Below are 23,443 nucleotides of genomic sequence, written 5' to 3'. Positions count from 1 at the left end.
AGAGAGAGAGAGAGAGAGAGAGAGAGAGAGAGAGAGAGAGAGAGAAAGAGAGATCGATCAGTTAATCACTGATCTCAGGCCTGTGCCTGACATATAAGAGGAGCAAGGGGGGCTGCTCAGACATGCTGCCCCTTAAGAGGCAGGAGGTCATCTGGATTGTAACTGTTGTCACATTATATGCACTCATCTTGAGACTTCAAGCCTACAAGTGCTTTTGGCCTCCTACCAGTGCAGAGGAAGCTGAGTGAGAAGCCACGCTCAGGGCCAAAGAAGGAGTGGGCCCCTGGGACACAGTCCAGACTTCAGAAAGAGAGATTTCCAAGTGTTCCAGGACCCAGCTTGGTCATCTGCTGCTTCCACGAGAAGATCCTGGTGCCTCAAGTCAAATACTTTAGGGACTATGGCTGGAGAGGCCCACTGACCACAGCTGGAAGCTACTCTAGAGTGGTGGCAGGGGCAGTGGCAACGGAGGCCTTTCCAGGCCAGAGTCAACTTTCCCGGCTTCTGGATGGTAGGGAGCCAGGTGAGCCACATGCAGCAACGCTGCCTGCCCCTCCACCTGCTCTTGGGTTGCAGCCTCTACCTTAGCTAGCTGGGCCTCCCTGCTCCACCCCACAGCAGCTTTCCCTGCTTGGTACACTTGTGGGACACAGCCCATGGTCCTCCTCCTTGGAGACACTCTTTTGAACTACTCAAGATGTGCCATTTCTCCTGTACTGCATTATATCACTGCCATCTCTGGGGACCGTGGGTCAGTAACTGGAGCTGGACTGCACGTAGCAGCCACAGCAGCTGTCTCCATCTACAGCCCGCTTCTGCCACAAACAGCTCACTGTTTCATCTGTGTCCCCTGAAAGGGCAAGCCTCTGTATCCCAGAAGCCTTGAGCTTGCCATACAGCAAGTGTGCAACAAAGACTTCTTCGCAAATGGGTAGATCACCCGAGTCTTGCAGGATTAGGTGACCTTCCATCTAGCTCAAGGCACGGTGATTCCCTTCCTGGCAGGCAAGGTTCCTGCTCTGAGCTGCCAGCTCCCAGGAGTCCCTTGCCAGCAGCTACTCCCTAGAGCTTCCCTGGGACTGAGGGCAGAAGCGGGTGACCGGCTCCCACCCTGCTCACCACTTGCTCCTGATCAGAGAAAGAGGCTGCCAGGAAGTGCACCTGACCTCCGAAGCAGCCACAGTTTCTTATAAGGGTTCAAAGAACCCCTGGGCAGGCAGCAGCAGCTTGCAGAGGACTTTTCTTCCCTTCTCTGGTCCCAGGGAAGGCAGGCAGGAAGAAGGGCCTCAACATCAGGCGTCCAGTATGGGGGTGGCCAGACAGGGAGGTCCCTGAGGTTGCAGCTATCAGCCGGAGACCAGGCTCCAGGAAGGAAGGAAGGGCAACTCAGCCAAGGCCAAGATAAGAAGGGAATCGTGTTCAGTACAATGGGTCCCACAAGGGTGGGAGGCCCCAAGTCAGATTTTGCCCCAACCTGGCCTCTTGTCTGTTCACACAGCCCACATAAATATTTACTGCTGTTTATGTTCCTGCTCCACTGGGTCCCCTTTGACCCCCTTTCCTATGATCTACAGATCTACAAGTTCCAACCATGCCTGCCCTTAAACCTAGAGGAGATCTTGGTTCACGCAAAAGGGGCCACAGGCATTGTTTTCCCATGTAGTTTGTGTGAGCAGTCCCTCAGGACAAAACTGTCCTCTCATCCCAGCTCTGGGACCCTGAAGACTTACGGTGTCCGGTCATGGGTGAGGCCATTCTGCCGCTGAGGGTTGATGGGTGGAAGCACAGGTTTGCTGTTGATCTCCAGTCCTCTCCTCAGGGTCTCCCGGATCTGCTCTGTGTCTGAAATGACAACACTAAGTTGCCTGATGGCCCTATGAGCTCCCAGCCACTCCCTATCTTTTTTGAACTCAGTTGAGCAGATTTCTGAGGAGAGGCCACCATGCTGGCTGGTCCTGGCATCCAGATAGGACAGCTGAGTGCAGCTGTGAGAGACAGGAATAGCACCATGCTTTCAAGAAGCAGCGAGGGCTCTGAGGATCACTAATCTTAGAGGTCCCCAAACCTCAGCAGGGTCCTTGTCCTTCCTGACACTCAAGCCTTGGTCCTAGACACTGAATGTCTACCAAGGTCTCTGCCACTACCTAGCCTACCAGGGACTCTGCCCACTACAAGGCCTTCCAGTGCCCTGCCCCAAGTGGGCTCTGGGGAGACAACTAGTGTCTGGCCACGCTGCCCTCTGAGGGTCATCTCTCCACCTCACTCCCCAATGGGAACTGCAATTCCAAGGACACAGCAAGGACCGCAAGCTGACACAGCAGCCCTTCAGGGGGATTATCTCTCTGAGGTGTTCCGATGGTCTTTGCAAGGAAGCTTACTAGTGTCTATGCCTGTATGAAGATTTTGTACCAGTGACCGAACTCAGGACCTTGTGCTTGCCAGGCAGGCACTTATGCTGCTATCTCCTCAGCCCTCTGTATGAAGAATTTGATCTAAGACTTACCTCTGCACACTGTGAACACAAAGGAAAAGAGGTATGAACACTAGTTATTCAAGTGTAGGCCTAGATGGGGAAGATAGGATTGCTAACTTTTCTGACTAGCTTGTTGCCAGGGCATGGATTACCATTACAATTTTTATTATCTATTTATTTATGTTTATTGTTTTTTGAGACAGGGTCTCACTACATAGTTCAGGCTGGCATTGAACTTGTAGACTCCTGAGTATGGGGATATAGGCCTGTGCTACTATGCCCAGCTAACTTTTATTTTTTAATTACAATTTTTTTCCCTGGTACTGGGGATTGAATCTAGGATCTTAGGCACTGAGTTATATCCCACCTCTTTTTAAAAAAGTTTTGAGACAGGGTCTTACTAAGTTATTATGTAGCCCAGGCTGGACTCAGGTTTGTAGTCCTCTTGCTTCAACCTCCCAAAGTACTGGTGGGATTATAGGCATGTGCTACCATGCTTAGCTATAATTTTTAAAAATAGCCAATAATGATTCAAATTGTGAACCACTTCTTAAATTGCCTCTTTTGTCAAAAGCAACAAAATGATTCATTTTTATGGGGGCAGTGCTGAAATCAAACCCGGGACCTTACACAGGCTAGACAAACACCCCATCACAGAGCTTCATGATAAGTGATCTTAATAACATATGACTGTAATCACTGTAGGCCTTCTTTCTGAATGTCCTACAAGCTTGGTACACCGTCAGAACAAGTAGGAGCCTGGTGTGGTGAAGCACTCCTCAATTCCCAGCACCTAGGAGGCTGAGGCAGCAGAATTGCAGCAGGTTCAAGGTCAGCCTGGACTACTTAGTGAATTCAAGGCCAGCCTGAACTACAAAGCAAAACACTGTTGCAAAAAAGAAAACAAAAACAAACAAAACAGCTGGAAAGAGATGAATGTATTAAATATTTGTACTAGAGGTTTAAATTGTTGGTTTTTTAAAAAAGAGAAATCCTTTTTTTCTTTTTTTGTGGTACAAAGGATCAAACTGGGAATCTTATGATTGCCAGACAGGTGCTTATGCCACTGAGCTATATCCCTGGTCCTCAAAAAGAGAAATCCTTTTATGAATCTTCCTACACCTAAAGGTACAGCCAATAGTAGAATGCATAATCAGCATACACAAGGCCCTGGGTCCCACTCCCAACAGCAAAAAGAAAAAAAGAAAGAAAAAATACACACATTGAAATTTTAACCAAGGTGGTAGGGATCTTGTTTATCAAAAAATAAGGTTAGAACAATTAAGAAAGGAAGTAGACAAACAGGCTGCAAACATATATGTGTGCAAATGGGTGTTCTTCCTTTGGCGCTAGTTACGGGCATCCTTTGCTAAAATCCACACAGACCAAGACCAAGCATGGAACTTCCAACAGGACAGACACATCCTTCTCCACTCCAACCCCTCCCAGAAGTCAGAGGTGCTGGGGGTGTTGGCTCCACACTCAGGCTTTCCCCACTGAAGCCCTGCAAGGGCTTGAGGATGGAGATCTTGGGGTCTGGCCAAAGCGGGGCCCTGTGTCAACTCTGTAGGTAGCTGGCATTTTTCTCCTGCCCTTGAGTAGACTGTGGACTTTTCCTGTTAAGCATCCTATGGTTTCCACTTATCATGACCTCAAATCAAAAGGGCAAAGTGAAAACACAATGGTCTCTGTTGGTGATGCATTTGATATATTTGGCACAGGGTCTGACTCTGCAGCTCAGACTCACAGTGGTCCTCCTATTTTCAGCCTCCCCAGCACTGGGATTACAGGTGTGTGCCACCACGCCCAGTCTCAGTGGCTGGCTCAGGGAGCCCGGGGACGGGGCCAGTGAGGCATGTGGCGCTGGGATCGAATCCTTGTCCCTGAGCTTGCCTAAGAAGGCACTCAGTCTGCCGAGCTTTCTTGCAGGCCCAGTGATGCATTTGAAATACACGTGGGAAACACAGTTAGGGAAGGGCCAAAAAGCTCCTTTCATTCCCCCTTGCCTTAAGACTCCGGCTGCTGCTTAGGTCAGGCCAGGAAACACACCACTGAAAGGGCTACTTAGGCTCTCTCAGCTGAGCCTCAATAGGAAGGGGAAGGCAGGGGTGCCACTACCTTTGCCAGAGAGCCGCCGGGGCTGTGTGCCAATACAGATGCTCCGGCTGTCCTCATCGTCCTCAGGAGGCCGGCTTAGGTCATCCCAGGCACACTTAGCACTGACACCACTTAGGTTGGAGCCATCAGTCTCGATGCCTTTGTCAACTCTTTCCTGCTTGAAAAGAACCAGACAGCCAGAGTTCCTTCAGAGAACAGTGGCTCAAGGTTACTACCACCCTTCCAGCTACCATCCTTCTAGGTGCCGAGCCTGGACAACTGCTGCGAGAGCAGGGACTCTGAGCATGTTTTGCCCCAGTTACACAGTAATGGGATCTGCCAGCCACTGGACTCCTCCAGAGAACCAGACTTGAGAAAGCCAGGAGGAACAGAAATGCCAGGGAGCCTTCCAGCAGTGGCCTTCATGCCTCTTTCTAAGCTGCCGCCCTCCTTATCCCAAGCTGGCCAAGGAGCTGACAAGCAATGACAGGGTCTGCTTCCCTGAGGAAAGGCACAATCCTTCCAGTCCCCTCCAATCCATCATGCAGACAGCCCAGCCCCACTCCCCGGGGCAGGCAGGGTAAACCTGCTAGGGTTGATGAGAGCCACAGGTGCAGTTGCCTCTTTCAACACCTACAGGGGGGTGGTCACCCCAGAGCAGAGGGTAGCCCTTCTCCTATCTGCCAGCTAACTGGTTTGCCAAAGGGTTCTGGATTCAGCTGCTTTCACATCTTAGGCTTAAGTAGGCCTGAAGGACAGTGCCCATCTGCAAACCTCCCATTCCCAAGCCCTGTCTTTGTGCAGGGCTTGACACCGTGGAGTCCAAACCTCTCTAAACTGCTTCAAGGAAGGGCCAAGCTCAAAGTACCCCTGGGTTTTCTTGCAAAACACTGTTCTGTAATGCTGGGTTTTGGATTAAAGATCATCTGGAGGGCTCTAGTAACCTTGCCTATAAACACCCACATGGCCAAATCAACTTCCTGTGACAGCCCGCACCTCCCTGTCTTCTTGCCTCTCCAGGGCTCCACAAGCACCAAACCAGCCAGGGAGCCGATCTAGGTAAGCCCTGGCATTGTGCTTATTTCTTCGGGCCAGTCACAGGTGGCACCTCCTTACATCAGTCTTCCTCCCTTCTGATGCCACCGTCAGGCTGGGTGGCAAAGTTGGGAGCTCTGAGTGGGGCACACAGGCTCTAGTTTGCCCAGCGGAGAGCCTGAGTTCCTCTGTCTTCACTGGCTGCCCTGTAGCTCTCCCCTAGGTGAAGAACTGGTGAAAGATACTTCTTGGCTTTACTAGTCCAGCCTACTTTGTAAGTAAAATGAATTAAGACACAGAGGAATTAGGGGAATCTTGCATGATACCACTACACCAGCAGTGCTGTTAGGAGTTAGGGACTTGTTTGAGCATACAGCTGGCTAGTAGATGAGTTTAAAGTAATGATTTTTTTTTTTTTTTTTTTAAGACAGGGTCACTGTATAGTCCAGGCTGGTCTGGCCCAGCCTCCCAAGTTCTGGAATTATAGGTGTGCACCACCATGTCCAGGCCAGGAGTAGAGCTTAAATCACTGAAACACGAGACAGCTCTTAAATGAATTGGTGGTGAGCAAACCCCAGAAAGACCCAAACACAGAGGAGTTCAAACTTGGTACATTAGGGCCACCAGGAGAGAGAGCTGTACATTCTCCCATGGTTTGTTAGTCTGGTTGGCTGGTCTAAGGGAGGCCAGAGACTTGAGAACTGTTCTTAGTATTCAGACAAAGGCTGGCTTGTTTATCGTACCAGTTCAAGGACCAGGTTCGTTCTGAGTACTTGGCACTGATGACAGTGGCCACATAGCAGCCCACGGAGCTCCACGCTGGGCCCCACTATGGCTGCAGAACAAACGCTTAGGGAAACACTGCATGATGGTTCCTGGCTCGTGCTTAGGCAGAGGACACACAGACATTAAGGCTGAAGAAGAAACACAGAGGAACCTGGCAGCAATCTGAAAACCTCAGTGTTAGAGGCACAAGGAACACAGAAGGGCATCATCTGTGAATGACATAGGTTCATGTCCAAGAACTCACAGCCCACAGTAAGGAACCCAGGAATAGCGGGCTACATGTCTGTCATTTTCCCCCTTTTTTGGACATCAAACTCCTGGCTGCAGTCTGTGACTTGTCAGAGCTTTAAGAAGTAGGGAAGGTACAATCCATGTAGGGCAGATACAAGGAGTCTGTTGCTCCTGTTCCTAGTAGGCCATCGGACAGGCAGTGATGCTCTTAAGAGTTTTCAAAATTCACCTGCATGCCGAAGAAGTACTTCCTTTAAAACACTAAAAATGGCGGTGACACTGTGCATGTGGGCCACGGCGGGGGCAGTGGTAGGCCAAGGTGCACTTCACACATCACAGAATGCCAACCTCTCCAGGCTAGGGTGGAAGATGAATGTGGCAAGAGGGGTGGCGGGATCCTTATGCCAACCTTGCAGTTAGGCCATGGGGCCTGCATTACCTGGACCACTGTCTGTACAGTGGCTCTTGGAAGCAGCCTATTTTTTTAGGAAGGGAAAATAGGGCAAGAAAGCAATATCCTGGGGGCCTGCCCATTAGCTCAGTTCTTTAAGTGGCTGCTTCAACAAAGCAGTCAGGCTCAGGTTGCTGTGGTTGATCCCCACAACTCAAGCCAGCCAAACCTGCCCTGAAGGCATATGGAGCCAAAAAAGAAAAAAAAAGAAAGCAATATCTGTTACACTTTTCTTTTGCCGCTGGTTATCTATCTTTTAAAGTTGATGTGTAATTTACATACAATAAAGTTCATCTTCGTAAAATTGAAACACAGTCTGAGATACGCTTTCCAGAGCTACAGTCCCTGCTCCCCTATGTGACCAGCAGTGCTCAGGGGACAGGCTCCAAGTCGGGCTGTGCTTCTCCTCACTCCCCCAACCCGAGCCCCCCAGTTGCTCCTTTTCCCAGGGTGAAAGGCGGTGCTATGCGGAGGACGCTTGGGTGCAGTGTGCTAGCTGGTTCTCCTCACTCAAGACATACTTGCAGATGTGGGTCGATCTCAAATATGGTCTCTCCTCTCCGCATGTCAGTTATGAGCCAGGGGCCACCAGCGCTGCGAATGAGCAAAGGGGAAACAATGGTGTCAGGGTCTGCAGTGGGGATGCTAGCCTCCCTGGGACTCAGTGCAGGAAGGACCCCTTCCCCACCAGGCAGCCCATCCCCAGGGCCCATCGGATGCACTCACATGGGCACGGTCCGAAGCAGCTCCAGAATGCCCTGCCCGTTCCACTGCTGGGCTGAGTGCAGCTCCTCTGTACAGACGCCAACAATCTGAAGCCCGTGACAAGATTCCACCATGTCACCAGTCAACCCAGTTTCCCAAGGCCAGCTGCCCAGATTCACCCATAGGTGCCTCTTCACTCCTGCACTGGTATGGGAGGGCTCCGCAAGGAAGGAAGGGCACAGCAAGGAAACAGCTGGGTTCACAGATCACGTCCCCCCAAAGGCCTTACTCCTGCTCTTGCCATGAGGAATCAGGCACCTGCCTAAGACAAGGTCCAGCCTCCAGTGGCAAAGGAGAAAACTGGGGCCTGTGCCAACTTAGGCCCTGTCTCTGGCAGCATAGGAGGGTTATGTAGGTAGCCTGAGAAGCAAGTGAATCTTCACATAGACCACACCATAACCAAAAGCAAGTGCTGACAGGTGACCAGCCTGGAGCTGGCTTCCTCTAGGCCTGTAGGTCTACCCTGTTACCCCTTCCCCTCAAGCCACAGTTATTCCCTCCACTTCAACTGTCCTTCCCCTTCCCAAGACCAGCTGAATCCCCTGACAGACGGTCAGAGGCTGGAGACCACCAGCAGGAGCCTCCTCATCGCCTCCCTCCTTGCCTGTGCCTGCCACTCACCTGGAGGAAGGTGACTACCCCGAAGGGGGTCTGCACAGGCTGCAGCTGTGGGTCCTCTGTCAACAACATGTGCTGGATTCTGGACTCGCTGTTATCCAGAGGGCTGTGCCAGGACACGTGGTCTCCACTGCAGAAGGTGTTCTCTGTGGAGACAGAGGAGCCTTGGTGCCTGGGGCCTCAGGTGTCTGGGGAGGAGATGCCTGAGCTACTGGAGCAGCCCCTGGGGAGGCCAGAGCACACCCTCCAGATGGGAGGAGAAGCCTGTGGGCACCGCCAAACTGAGCAGCCCTACTCTGTTGGCCTGCAGTGTAAGAGATGAGGCTTCACAGAGATGTCCTCACAACCTCCTCTGAGGAGGCTTCAAGTGCATGTCAGATGTTCACAGTGCACATCTTGGATGAATGTGCAAGCTGAAAGGCAGTAGTCTCCCTGAGGACACAAGCACCCAGGATTTTACAAAATTATTTAAGACTGCATAACCATTATGGGAAAACACACACGGTACTAAGTGTCCTGCCGTCCAACTCTTACACTGGGTATCCACAGCACATACATTTACCAGTCCATGAGCGTCCACAGGTTCCCTTCCACTTTCTTCTTTTAACACAAATGAAAGTACATTATTTTGCCCATTTCATTTAATTATATGTGTTAGAGCTTACTACAAATCAGTGTGCGAGAGCTACTTTGCTCTTAAATGCTCACGAGTGCTTTCGTCTAGCACTTATGCTCTGGGAATCTGAACAGCTGAGATCTCTCTTTATCAACATTTACAGACACAAACACAACACCGACAGACAGACAGACAGACAGACAGACAGACAGACAGACAGACAGACACACACACACACACACACACACACACACACATGGAAGTTTTCAAGCTTCTGCTCTCGGAACACTAATCCCCTCGCTGTCGTCAGGTGATGTTTATATAACCACCTTTCCCATCCCAGACAGGTTCAGGTTATTGTCCTGACCTCATCAGCAACACGGCCCAGTGAAGGGCAGGAGAGGAGCAGCTCAGGTGTGCTGTAAGCGCCTCCAGATTTCCTGACTGCAGCTGGCCCACACTTCCCAGATGGCGCACTTCACGGAGGTGTGGGTCTCTAACTGCCCTTCATGCTCCACGAGTAAAATATAATGCAACCGGTAAAAGGACTGAATTTATAATTAAAATTACCACACAGACATGTACAGTACAAGTCCAGATGACTTCACTGGTAAATTCTAGTGAACATTTAGAGAATGACTAATACCAATCTCCACATCTCAACAATAAAAGAGTAAGCCAGGCATGTTGGTGCACATTTGTAATCCCAGCATTTTGGAAGCTGAGGCAGGAGGATCACTATGAATTTGAGGCCATCCTGGACTACATAGTAAGTTCAAGGCCAGCCCAAACTACATCGTGAGACCTTGTGTCAAAAAACTAAAATTAAAATAAAAGAGGGAAATATCATTCTCTGAAGCCAATATTATTCTGATACCACAACCAAAAAACTATAAAAATAAGACCAACAAACAAATGAAATCCATCAACCAATAGTCTTTATGCATACAGAAACAAACATCTTCAATAAAATATAGCAAGCTGGACCCAGAAACTTATAAAAAGGGTTATATATTATGACCAAGGGAGTGAAAATGATCAAGAGGTAAGTATATGCAACAATTCCCCAACGGCTTGTCATGACAGGCCAGTTACTGCTAAGATGTCTCTCGGGTAGGTGGATGTTCAAGAAGAAGGGGGTGGTGAATGAAAGCAAGAGACAGGAAAAGGAATATTGTGGGACTGTCCTGCTTCAAGGTTGTATATGGTGAGATTTTTGGACTTATGTGCAAACATGAGAAGTATAGAATTCTTTATCCTATTTTTAAAATATAATCTAATTTTTAAATGTTTTTTATCATATTATATAGGGACTTAAAGTTCAACATACCAATACTTGATGAAAAATACCTGTTCCTTATTACGCCTAAGATGTTTGAAATGCAGTGAGATAGTGAGGTTAAAGCTTGATAGCCTAGATCGTTTGATAATAACAATAAGCTTGTCTTCTGGATGGTTAACAACGTAAGTTTGCAGACCAAAATTAGAGAAAAAGGAGGGCTACAAGGAAAGCCAGTATTTTGGCCCTAGTCTTCTAAGGTCAATTAAGACTCAGGACATATGAGAACTTGTACTGTAACGTTATGTACCTCGGTAGTGTCCCAAATTTTCTGATCAAGAAGATTATGGGGCCAAAGAGGAAAGTGATTGATAACGTAGAGCGTGCCTAAGGAGAGTCACATGGAGAGAAGACACTCTCTCAGGCTTTCACAGAGAGCACATTGGCCAAGCAATGGCCGTGACTCATCCACATGGCTGCATTGACAAAGGTTTTACAATCTGAGGTATAGGATCTCAGGATAAATCCTGAGGGCATTTCACTGACCTTCTCAGACCAAAAAGCTACAACTCTTGTTGCATAGGTCCTGCTTTACCTTGGTCTTAACCGTCCAGTAGAAAAGTATGAAGACGAAATATAGGAAGTAAAGCCATGCTGTTAAGTTGAGCTGAGGGGGACTCAGGTCAATAATTTCTGACATTGCCAATTAAACAGAAGACCCAATGCTATTATGGGCTGCTGAACTCTTTTAGAATATTTTGCTGAGTTTACACACCTATAATATTCAATAACAACTTAGAAAAAATGGGGTATACCGATGAATGTCCATTTTGTATCTGTGTATTCAAAGTGGTTAGGATAGATATATAGTTGCATTCTCTTAATGAATAGAATGATTTGTTCTAATGGTGTTTGTAAATAGGATCACAAATCTGCATCTTGTACAGCAATTAACCACTAAGAAGAATATATGCAGTATATTATTTGTTGAAACTGTACTTCCGATTTGAAACTGTCTCATTGCTATCTATCAATAAAACTTTGAAAAAAAAAAAAGGAAAAAACCCCAACAATTCCCCAAGACTACTATGTATTACAAACATATACTAATTTAAAAAAAGAGCACCATTAAACAAACAAAAACAACGACCATGTGGGATTTATCTAAGAAATGTAGGATTGGCTTAACGTAAGAAAATCAAGCCACCAGGTGGTGTGGTGCATGCCTGTAATCGGAGCACTCAGGAGGCTGATGCAGGAGTGCTGCCATGAGTTTGAGGCCAGCCTGGCCTACATAGTGAGTTCAAGGTCAACCTGAACTACACAGCAAGACCTTATCTTAAAAAAAAAAAAAAAAAAAGAAAAAGAAAGAAAGAAAGAAAAAGAAATCAAGATGGGCATGATGGCATATGCCTATAATCCCAGTACTTGGTGTAGGATGATTACAAATTCAAGCCAGCCTGGGCAACTTGAAAACTCAGACCCTATTTCCAAATGAAAAACAAAACTGGGGGGTGGGTATACATAGCCCAGGGTGAAGGCACAATCCCAAACACTGAAAACAAATTGTTTTTCAATATATCAACAGAATAAAGGTTTAAAAAAAATCCCACAATCATCTGTGTAGACACAAAGAGTTATTTGACAAACTCTAACACCCTTTAATGATAAAAATACACCTACTAGGAATAGATAAAGCCTTCTTGATCTAGAACAGGGAATCTATAAACACTACACAGCAGCCATCACACTTCGTGGTGAATGACCAAGTTATTCCCTCTATGATCAGGAACACGACAGAGAAGTCCACTCATTACTTCTAGTCAACATTGCATTTTTTTGTTTTTGTTTTTTGCAGAACTGGGATTGAACTCAGGCCCTTACGCTTGCTAGGCAAGCGCTTATTCTACTGAGCTATTGCCCTGGCCCCTCTAGTCAACACTGTATCAGAGTTTTAGTCAGGACAGTTAGAAAAGAAAAAGGACTACAAGACATTCAGACTGGAGGGATGAGCTAAAACTGCATCCATTTATAGGTGACATGATCTTGTATATAAAGAGTTTAAATAATGCAATACAAATTATTAGAACTAATAAACAAGGTTGCAGGGTACAAGAGCAGTATGCAAAAATCACCAATCTTTCTATATACTAGCAACAAACACTCTGAAAGTGAAATTAAAATTTCTTCACAACAGCATCAAAAGAATACAATGTTTAGGAATAAAATTATTTAACAAAATAAGCAAAAAAACCCATGTACTTTGAAAACTATAAAGCATTGTTAAAAGAACTTACAGGAGACCTCCATAAATGGAAAAACATGCAATGTTCATGGACTGCAAGACTTCATACTGTTAAGCTGGTAGGAGTCCCCAAATTGATGTACACACTCAACACAATCCCATAAAGATGTCATTTGCCTTTTGGGCAGAAAACCAGAAAGTGATTCTATAACTTATATGGAAATGCAAAAGACCCAGAATAGCCCCTCCCCCAAAAAAATCTTGAAAAAAAAAAGTTAAATTTAATCTTTTTCATTTTATTACTATTTTATTTTTTACAATAAATAGGATCAAACTCAGGGCCTTACCTAAGCAAAGTAAGACCTCTACAATCAGCTACACTCCCAGTCCAATCTTCCCAATTTTAAAATTTGCTTCACAGCTATAGTAAGTCAGTGGGGCACTGGCATTCAGAGAAACATTTCATCAGCACAACAGAAGTCCAAAAATAAAACTTAACATTTATGGCCATTAATTTTTTACAAGAGTGCCAAGATACTTTAATAGAGGCAAAACAAAAAATCCTTTCAGCAAATGGTGCTGGGAGAGGATAGCCACATGCAGAATACTCAGGTTGGGTTCCTCTTTTATGCCATAAAAGTTGACTTACTGTAATAGCTAAAACTATAAAACCCTTAGAGAAAAACTGAAGTACGTCATCATATCTTGGATTAGGTAATGAAGGCTGGTCATATTCCATTTTATGTAAATACCATGTGTTGGAGTCAAACCCAAGGTCTATTGCATGCTAGGCAAGGGCTGTACTACTGAGCAAACCCCAACCCCACCCCACTGTGGCTCTGTGAGCAGTACTACTATGGTCATTGGTGTATAGGTTAAATACCAAAGGCACATGTGACAAAAGATAAACTGAACATCAAAATTAAAAACATATTGTTATAAACAATGCTAAAGAAATGCAAATCTAAACTATTTATTTTACACTCATTACAATGGCAATTATAAACAATAATAAAAATGACCCTAAGCCAGGCATGGTGATGCTTATAATCCCAGCACTCAAGAGGCTGACACAGGAGGACCAGATAGTGGCAAGTTCAAGGCCAACCTGAGCAACAGAGAGTTCAAGGGCACCCCCCAAACCCTGAACTACACTGCAGAGACCCTATTTAAAAAAAAAAAAAAAAAAAAAAAAAAAGGGCTGGTGAGATGGCTCAGTGGTCTAAAGCACCTACTTAGAACAAGCTTAGCAAAGCACAGGGACCGCGGTTCAATCCCCCAGCACCACATGCCAGCCAGCCCCGCCCCCTGGTGGGCTGAGCTGGCCACACACACACACACACACACACACACACACACAAATAAATAAAAATTTAAAAAATATATATAATTCTACTCTATGAGGCACTCAAGTTCGCAGAGACAGACATTAAGACAGTAGCTGACAGAGGCCCAGCTAAGAAGTGGCAGGGAGGGGCCGGGGAGATGGCTCAGTAGAATAAACGCTTCCCTGGCAAGCACAAGGGTCTGAGTTCAATCCCTGGTTCCACCAAAAATAAAAATAAAACGGGTATATTAAAAAGAAAGAAAGAACGAACGAAAGAACAAGAGAGTCAGTGTGAAGGCAATCTCAGCACTCAGGAGGCAGACACAGGAAGACACTTACAAATTCAAAGCCAATCTTTGGCTTCACAATGAGATTAGGTCAGCGTGAACTACAAAGTGAGACCTTGTCTCAAAAACAAAAACAGTAACAAAATCAGTAACAACAAGGGAGCTGGGTATGGTGGCACATACCTGTAATCATAGCATTTAGGGGGCGGAGGCCGGAGGATTTCTGCGAGTTGCAGGCCAGCCTGGGCTCGACAGTGAGTTTAGGGCCAAGCTTGCACTACCTAGCAAGACCCTGTCTGAAAAAAATAAACAAGAAACAAACAAACAAACGAATCCCCAACAACAGAACATGAAAAATGGATCCAACTGCTCCTAGATGACTCAAAGAAGATTAATCTAAGAGTAACTGAAACTAGTGAAAAATAAGATAGCACAAAGGGCACAGAAAACCTCTTTACACAAATAATAGCAGCAAAATTTCCAGACATGGAAAAGGAATTGAACACAAAGACAAGTGAAGCATATGGAACCCGGAAATAGCCATGATCCAAAAAAACCACTCCATGCCACATAATAATCAGAATACCAGAAATACAACACAACAGCAGAATCTTAAAAGAAGGGAGCTAGAGAAAAGCAAAAATCATCTATTAAGGAAAACTCATTAAAATTACAATAAATTTCTCAACTCAAACCCTGAAGGTAAGGACAATGCGGAATGAAGTGTTTTACAATAAGGACTTTTTTTTTGTTGTTGTTGTTCCTCGGATGCCTTCAGGGCACTTTTGGCCAGCGGGAGAGGTGTGAGGTTTGAACTCCAGCAACCTGAGGCTGACAGCTTTGTGGAAGCAGCCACTTAAAGGCCTGAGCTAGGGCCAGGCCCCCTGAATGAAGTGTTTTATGCTCTTAAAAGGAAACAACTTTTTTTTTTTTTTTTTAATTTTAGGGAAGGGTCTACATGGTGTTCAGGGTCTCACTATTAAGATTGGACTCGTCATGATTCACCTGCTTACAGCTTCCCAAGAGCTGGGATTACAGGCACGCTCCACCATGCCCAGTCTTAGTGTACCCTGGGGGCAGAAAACAACTTTTAGACTGTTTTATGCACAATTCACTTTCAAAATTGACAGAGAAGAAAGACACTTTCATGACAAAGAAAATCTAAGGGTTGGGGGTATAACTCAGTGGCCTGAATTCAGAGGAAAAACAAATGTTTATAAGAAAAAAAAAAAAAAAAGCCCACAAGGAGATAAGACCACTTCAAGCCATTGAAGAAAATGGGCAAAGAAGGGACACAAGGTCCCAAGTTTGATTCCTGGGACCCCTCCCCCCCAAATCTAAAGATTTCATGACCATCAAACCAATACTCCAAAAAATTATAAAGGCTATTGTAGGAGACAATAAAACTAACAATGTCAAAAGACAGACACTAATGCCATTAGAAATAAAAAAGGTGAAATCATGACAGAGACTACCAAAATCCGGATAATTAGTAGCAAATACTTCACAAACATGTATGACAAACAATTGGAGAACTCAGAATGCAGATTCTAGATCCATATAAATTGTCAAAACTGAACCAACAAGACTTAACTGCCTCTGTGCACCTGGAATCCCAGCTCTCAGGAGGCTGTAAACAGGCAGATCACTAGGAGTCCATCTAGTAGTGAGACCATGAACACCCTGTAGACCCTTCCCCAAAATACAGGAAAACAAAAAGAAAGAAAGAAAGAAAGAAAGAAAGAAAGAAAGAAAGAAAGAAAGACAGACAGACAGACAGACAGACAGACTTCCTGTTTCTGGATAGGCAGAACCAACACAATTAAAATGGTCACACTTCCAAAACTGTTATAGAGATTTAATGTAGTCACAATGAAAATACCAATGGCATTTCTTATGGAGTTAGAGAAAAAAATCCTAAAATTTATATAAAATCAGGAGAAACCCAGAACAATAAAGGCAATCCTGGGCTATAAAAGCTATGTAGTTAGTTTGCATCACAATCCCAAACTTGTAGTTATATGTGGAGGATCACCTGAGCAGCTCTCCTTGAAAGAAGAGCGACTGTCTCCATCTTGACTGAGCCTGACCCTATTTCCTCATATTGATATGTACCGAGCTGACGAGGACTTCTCTTTAGTCTTCAATTGGCCTTAAGCAATGTGTATTGGTCTAGCTGAGGGGCTGGTGATAGTCTTTGTTTTTTGGCAGAAGCGGGGATTGAACTCAGGCCCTTGTGCTTGCCAGGGAAGCACTTATTCTACTGAGCCATCTCCCCGGCCCCTGGTGATAGTCTATGAAAGTGGCACATGTGTTTCCCTAGTAAACTACACCTGCTGCTCTTTAATGTGAGGCGGGTCAAGACAGGACAGAAGAGCTAATGCTCCACGCCACCAGCTGGGATCAAGTCCTGAGACAGAGGCTATGACTTCCTGGGGCTTGAAAAATTACATCAGAACTGCACCAGACTCACAAAACATTAGATACTCTCTCAACAGCATAATGCAGATGACGTTCTCTGCATATCCTCTCTGCACATGGCAGAGGTGAATGCAGGCCCCTCACCTAGCTCAGCTCACAGGACTCACCTACTTCCCACAATTCTCTCATTCTTCCTCAAGCCACTCCTCCACTGAATAAAACCTGGGTGCAGCTTTGGGTCAGCCTCTTTGTTCCAGAAAGCCATCTTCATGGCTGGACTTAGGGCCCTTTGGCTCCCCAATAATTATAAATATGTTTTAGTGTCTTTACTTCCACCATGGGCTGCACTGGGAGTGGTAGATTGGAATTAACTGGGTGGGATTCCAATAATGTATCTTTGGGATTACAAATATTGACTTCTTGGACCGAGATGAGAACCTGGTAGGGACTCCTATAGTTATACTATAAAGCTACAATGATTAAAACAGCATGGTACTAACACAAAAACAGTCATATAGATCAATGGAACAGAAGAAGTAGAAGCCTCCCCCCCCCCGCACATACAGTTTTTTCTTTAAATTTTATTTATTTATTTATGTGTGTGGCCAGCTCAGCCCACCAGGGGGTGGGGCTGGCTGGCATGTGGTGCTGGGGGATTGAACCATGGTCCCTGTGCTTTGCTAAGCTTGTTCCAAGTAGGTGCCTTAGACCACCGAGCCATCTCACCAGCCCTGGCACATACAGTTTTTGATTTCTGACAAAGGAGTCAGAAATATACATTAGGGCCAGGGACATAGTTCAGTGGAATAAGTGCTTGCCTGGTAAGAACAAGGTCAAAGTGTAAGGTCCCAAGCGGGGGGGAGAGATGGAGGAGAGAGGGAAAGTAAGAGGGGGAGGAAGAGGGGGAGGGAAAGGGAGAGAGGGGAGAGAAAGAGGAAAAGGGGGAGAGGAAGAGGGAGAAGGAGAGGGAAAGAGAGGAAGGGAGAGAGGAGAAAGAGGAGAGAAAGGGGGAGAGAGGGAGACAGAGGGAGAGAGGGAAGGAGGGAGGGAGGGAGAAAAGAAGAAGAGGAGGAGGTGAAAAGAAAAGAAGTAAAATATACATTAGAAGATAGCCTCTTTCAATAAATGGTGCCGGCAAAACTGAATGTCCACATGCTGAAGACTGAGTCCAGACCCATACAGTTCATCATTTACTAAACTAAAATTAAAATGGGTCAACGACCCAAATGTTAAAGCAGAAATAAATTGAGACAAAATAGGGCTGGAGAGATGGCTCAGTGGTCTAAAGCACCTACTTAGAACAAGCTCAGCAAAGCACAGGGACCGCAGTTCAATCCCCCAGCACCACACGCCAGCCATCCCCGCCCCCTGGTGGGCTGAGCTGGCCACACACACACACACACACACACACACTAAATAAATAAATAAAAAACAAAAACAAAAAAAAACACAACAACTACATGGAGCAGTCCGGCCAGATAGCTCAGCGGACTAAAGCACCTGCAATGCAGGGGCCAGGGGTTTGACCCCCAGGCCTGCCATGCCGGCCACACACCCACGGTATGCTGAGACTGTGATTGAGACTGGGTGTGGTGGCCTACACCTGTAATCCCAGTGCTTGGGAAGCTGAAAACAGGAGAATCACTACAAGTCCGATCTACGTAGCGAGACCCTGTACACCATGTCCTAAATTCATAAAAAACAAACAAAAACTACATGGAGATACTGTCTTGCCCCCAGAAAGGGAAATCAGTATAGAGTCCTTTAAAAAAATAAATAAAGGGCTGGAGAGATGGCTCAGTGGTCTAAAGCACCTACTTAGAACAAGCTTGGCAAGGCATCAGGGACCGCTTCAATCCCCCAGCACCACATGCCAGCCAGCCCCGCCCCCTGGTGGGCTGAGCTGGCCACACACACACACCCCTCTCTCTCTCTCTCTCTCTCTCTCTCTCTCTCTCTCTCTCTCTCTCTAATAAATAAAAATTTTAAATTTTAAAAATAAATAAATAAATAAAAAAAAGTAAAAATAGAAATTCCACTGACCCACTACCCTATATTTCTTCTCAAGAGTTGCTAGGCATGGTGGCACACCCCTACAATTCCAGCACTTGAGAGGCTGAGGCAAGAGGATCACTAATGTTTAAGGCTAGCTTGAACTACACAGTGAGACCCTGTCTTAAAACTTGCCCCCCCCCCCGTAAAAGAGCTGAAAACGTAGTCATAGCTGAAGCAGAATCAACAGATTGAAAGACCTTAGGAAGAAAGCTTCACTGTTCATGCAACCCAATGTCTTGCCCAGTTGCAGCTGGAATCAAGTGGCTCTGAAGGCATGGCAGCAAAATCTGCTGGGAGAGTTGGCTTCCTATTTGTCTGTTCTTACTAGTTGTAACCCTGGGCAACCTTATTTAGCACAATATATAAGTTTATCTCGTGTATAAACAGGGATGAGTGTGCCTACTCTGTGTGGTCCACTGCCACATGTTATTTATTCCTGCACTGGAACGCTCTCTACCACCTGGTTGCCAGAAAAAGGTGGACATGCATGGGGCCTGTAGTAATAGCAAGTGTCCAGCAGGTGGGACCATGGCTCCTGGTTTAAGATGCAGGCCTGCCAGTTGCCTCCCAGCCAGCCTGGGGGAAGTATCTGATCTCAGATCTGTAGAAAAATGCCCAAAACCCAGCAGGGACACAGGGTGGAAAGAAGGGTGGGGTGGGAAAAGTTTGAACCTTGACCTTTTATTAGCTAGAATGGAAAATGATTTTAAAATGTGCAAATCCAAACTGTTTAAGAATAACCAAAAGGCACTTTGCATGTACTAAATTTGGGAGAAGCCTGTTAGGCAGCTATGAGGCAATCCAAAGACAAGAAAAGGGACTCTGCCATGCTGCTGCTCAGCACACCCATACACACCGCGCCGTACACTTGTGGTCACAACACCGCACAAGGTGCTGCTTGTGTGGAGCAGGGCAGGGAGTGGGACACTAACGAATAAAGGCCTCCAGCAAGGGCAAGGTCTGCTGTGGTCAGCAAGGGTCTTTTTTAATAAGAGCCTTGGCCACACTTCTCAAATCTGGGCAGAACCACAGTGGGCTCATTCTTGAAGCTGGCCTGCTCTTTATGCCCTGGATGCTCCCTCCACCCCGCGTACCCATGACTGTGTCTAGCCCGTGCCAGAGTCCACCCCAGGAAGCTCTCAGCCTTGGGGTTGGGGGTGGTGTTTCAATGTTAATGATGCCTCCAGAGGTCCAGCTGTCCCACCAGGGGAACCACTCTCTCCTAGCTCTCTCCTGCAGCTTTCTCCAAGTGAACACTTTTATTTTCCACACTGAAAATCAAAGTTTTATCCCTAGAATAGGAACAATACAAAGCTAGAACTTTCAACAACATTCGGGTAACAGAAGAAAGTTTCAAAGTACCGTACAACAAGATATTGGTCTTATGTATATAATCCCAACACCATTACTTTCTGTTAAAACCCAAACTTAACAAATCAAATGCATGGCTATTTTTTGTTCATTTTCATAGGTGATCTCCTTATGTTGAGTGTGTCCACAAAAAATATCTGATCTTCTTTTCCTTTCTTTTTGCGGTATGGGGGATTGAACTCAGGACCCTGCACTTGCCAGGCAAGCACTAATTCTACTGAGCTACCTCCCCATGGCCTTTTTTACTTTCAATGGTCCAAGTGAACACTTCTAAGTCCCTCCTACCTCAGCCCTGTGGCAGGGGCTGAGAGAAGTCATCTTGTCTCCTGAGATTTACCCTACGGATCATAAGACATCTCAGTCAGGAGGATCATAAGTTCAAGTCCAGCCTGGAGAACCAGGCTATCTCAGGAAAAAAAAGATAGATAAGGCTATCTCAGGGGGAAAAAAAAAAAAGCAAAGAAAAATGAAGAGAGGAGGGAGGGGAGGGAAAACGAGGGAAGGAAAAGGCTTTAGCTCAGTGGGAAGGGCCTGGATTCATATCCAAGTACCACCAAAAAGGGAAAAGAAAAATATTTTTTTTAAAAATAAGAAAGAAACCTTGTTGGTCTTGATGTTTGGGAGGGAATACCACTCCAGGGTGATAGAGTAAAAAACAAAAGACCACCAAAAGCCCCTCACATAGGTTTAGTTGTTGCTTACTTGAGAGAAAGGTGTAAGGAGTCTGCATCACATTCCCAGCAGTGCCCTGGCAAGAATGCATGTGTGTATAATGTGAGCACATGGCAGAACCTATACAAACCAAATGCCCCTCACACTGACCTCATTTCAACTCCAGCTCCCCAACATCTAGCTTTGGTCATGGTGCTCTGAAAGCAAGCGGGCCTGGAGACTGTGGAGGTGACAAAATTTAGGGAAATGGGTTGCAGAAGAAAACAGCTACTGTTTGCAAAATAATGTCCTTGAGGCCCTGAAAAACAAATTCATTCTCAAGATCTTTTTTCTTTCTTTGGGCACTGGAAATTGAACCCTGGGCTTTGTGCAGGTTAGGCAAGCTCTCCCTCGCCATGGAGTTACATTCCCAGATCAATTTTACTCTTTATTTTGAGGTAAGGTCTTGCTAAATTGCTCAAGTTGACCCTAATTTTGCAATCCTCCTCTCAGCCTCTTCAGTATCTGGGATCATAAATGTGCACCACCACACAATTCTAAGGGCTCTTAACTCACCCCAATTCTGTGCCAAGTATTCTGTGCCGGGGTGTTCTTCACAATGGCTGCAAAAATGACACCTCAGGTACCCTGCAGTCAGAACTAACACATTTGGTAGGTAAAGCTGAGGTTCTTGTTCACTCCAGGATTTTTTTTTTAACTTTTTTTTTTTTTTGTTATATATTTATAATACATACTGATCACGTTCATTGTAGGGAATTTATACTTGTATATAATGTACTTTAAAAAATTATTTATTTTTACATTTATTGTGTGTGTGTCCAGCTCAGCCCACCAGGGGGCGGAGCTGGCTGGCATGTGGTGCTGGGGGATTGAACCGCGGTCCCTGTGCTTTGCTAAGCTTGTTCTAAGTAGGTGCTTTAGACCACTGAGCCATCTCTCCAGCCCCTATAACGTACCTTTTTTGAGAGGGGCTACTCTCGCTCCCTTCAGCCTTTCTTCCTGCCCCATTTACAAAAGCTTTGTTTCCATTTTTTTCCTTCCATTCTTTTTTTCATTTTTCTTTTCTTTCCCCTGCCGTGCTCCTTTTGTCCTTCCTCTCATCTGAACATGTTTCCCTACTACATGTTGACTTTGTATCCTGCTACACTACTGAATTTGATTATTAAACCTAGGAGTCTTGGAGTTTTGGGGGTCTTCTATGTAGAGTATCGTGTCATCTGGAAATAATAAATTACCTTCTTCCTCTCCTCTCCTTCTTTCTTTTGTCTAATTGCTCTGGATAATGTTTCCAGAACTATACTGAACAGGAGTGGTGACAGTGGGCATCCTTGTCTTGTTCCTGATTTTAGAGTTACAGCTTTCAGTTTTTGACCATTTAACATGATATTGGCTGTGGGTTTATCATAGGTGGCTTTTGTCAGATTGATACAAAGACCAGCCATTCTAAATTTTTGTAAGGGGCTGGGGAGATAGCTCAGTAGAATAAGTGCGTGCCTGGCAAGCACAAAGTCCTGAGTTCAATCTCTGGTACTGAAATAAATAAATAAATAAATAAATAAATTTTTGTAGGGTTTTTAGCATGAAGGGGTGTTGAACTTTGTCAAATGCTTTTTCTGCATCTATCAAGAGGGTCATACGGTTTTGTCCTCGGTTCTATTAATGTGATGTACTATACCTAATGACTTGAGTACACAGAACCAACAGATGAATCCTATTTTGTCATGGTATATGATCTTCTTGATGATTTGCTGCATTCTGCTTGCTAGTATCTTATTGAGAATTTTTACATCTATGTTTATTAAGGAGACTGGCCTGTAGTTCTTCTTGGTTGGATCCTTCCCTGGTTTTAATATCAGGGCAATGTTTGCTTTCAGGGATGATGCTGGGAGTACTGTTTTCCTTCTAATTTCATTAAAGGACCGGAGAGACGGCTCAGTGGAATAAGTGCTTCCCTGGCAAGCTCAAGGGGCTGAGTTCAATATCCGGTTCTGGAAAAAAAAAAAAGGGACCGGAGATATAGCTCAGCTGAATAAGTGTCTGCCTGGTAAGCACAAGGTCCCAGTTTCAATCCATGGTACTGCAAAATTAATTAATTAATTAATTTCATTGAAGAGTTTGAGGAATAGTGGCATTAGATGGTTTCTAAAGATTTTTTTTTTTTAAATTTTATTAAGGGTCTACAGGGTCTCACTACATAGATCGGACTCATAGCGATTCTCCTGCCCTCAGCCTCACAAGTACTGGGATTACAGGCACAAACCACCACGCCCAGTCTCAGCTGCTGTCTCAGTGCATCCCACAGGTGGGGCTGGCACAGCATGTAGGGGATTGAACCCCGGTCTCTACGTATGCCTAAGCAGGTGCTTTAGTCCACTGAACTATCTGGCCGGCCCTCAATCTCTAAAGTTCTTACAGATTGTAGCAGTGAATCCATAAGGACCTGGGCTTTTCTGTTAGTAGTTTTTAAATTATTTCAACTTCATTGACTGATATTGGGTTATTTACAATTTTTATATCTTCTCGATTTAGCTTTAGTAATTCATATTTCTAAGAATCCGTCTATTTCTGAGTTTTTCATTTTAGTAAACTACAAGTTCTCAAAGCAGGTACTGAAAATCTTTTCAATTTCTATAGGATCAGTTGTAATTTTCCCTTTTCATACCTAATCACATGGATTTGAAATTTTTCTTTCCTTTTTTTTTTTTTTTTTTTTT

The 23,443-nt window shown here is 45.3% G+C and overlaps 1 protein-coding gene across 2 annotated transcripts in view; it reads right to left on the bottom strand.

The window, feature by feature from the left end:
- Positions 1–23,443, bottom strand: part of Sufu (SUFU negative regulator of hedgehog signaling) — a 163,814-nt gene that overhangs the window by 35,496 nt on the left and 104,875 nt on the right. The window contains exons 4-8 of one of the 2 annotated variants that reach the window (XM_004631486.2): positions 8,460–8,602; positions 7,800–7,885; positions 7,595–7,667; positions 4,592–4,745; positions 1,731–1,842 (exon numbers count right to left, since the gene is read on the bottom strand). In XM_004631486.2, coding sequence (XP_004631543.1) covers positions 1,731–1,842; positions 4,592–4,745; positions 7,595–7,667; positions 7,800–7,885; positions 8,460–8,602 — 568 coding nt within the window. Of the gene's footprint in view, positions 1–1,730; positions 1,843–4,591; positions 4,749–7,594; positions 7,668–7,799; positions 7,886–8,459; positions 8,603–23,443 lie in introns of both variants that reach the window. The other variant, XM_004631485.3, reaches the window with a different exon arrangement.

The sequence above is a fragment of the Octodon degus genome, unplaced genomic scaffold, assembly GCF_000260255.1.
Source record: "Octodon degus isolate 3935 unplaced genomic scaffold, OctDeg1.0 scaffold00042, whole genome shotgun sequence".
In the NCBI taxonomy this organism is placed as follows: domain Eukaryota; kingdom Metazoa; phylum Chordata; class Mammalia; order Rodentia; family Octodontidae; genus Octodon; species Octodon degus.
This window is presented reverse-complemented; position numbering and strand designations above follow the sequence as displayed.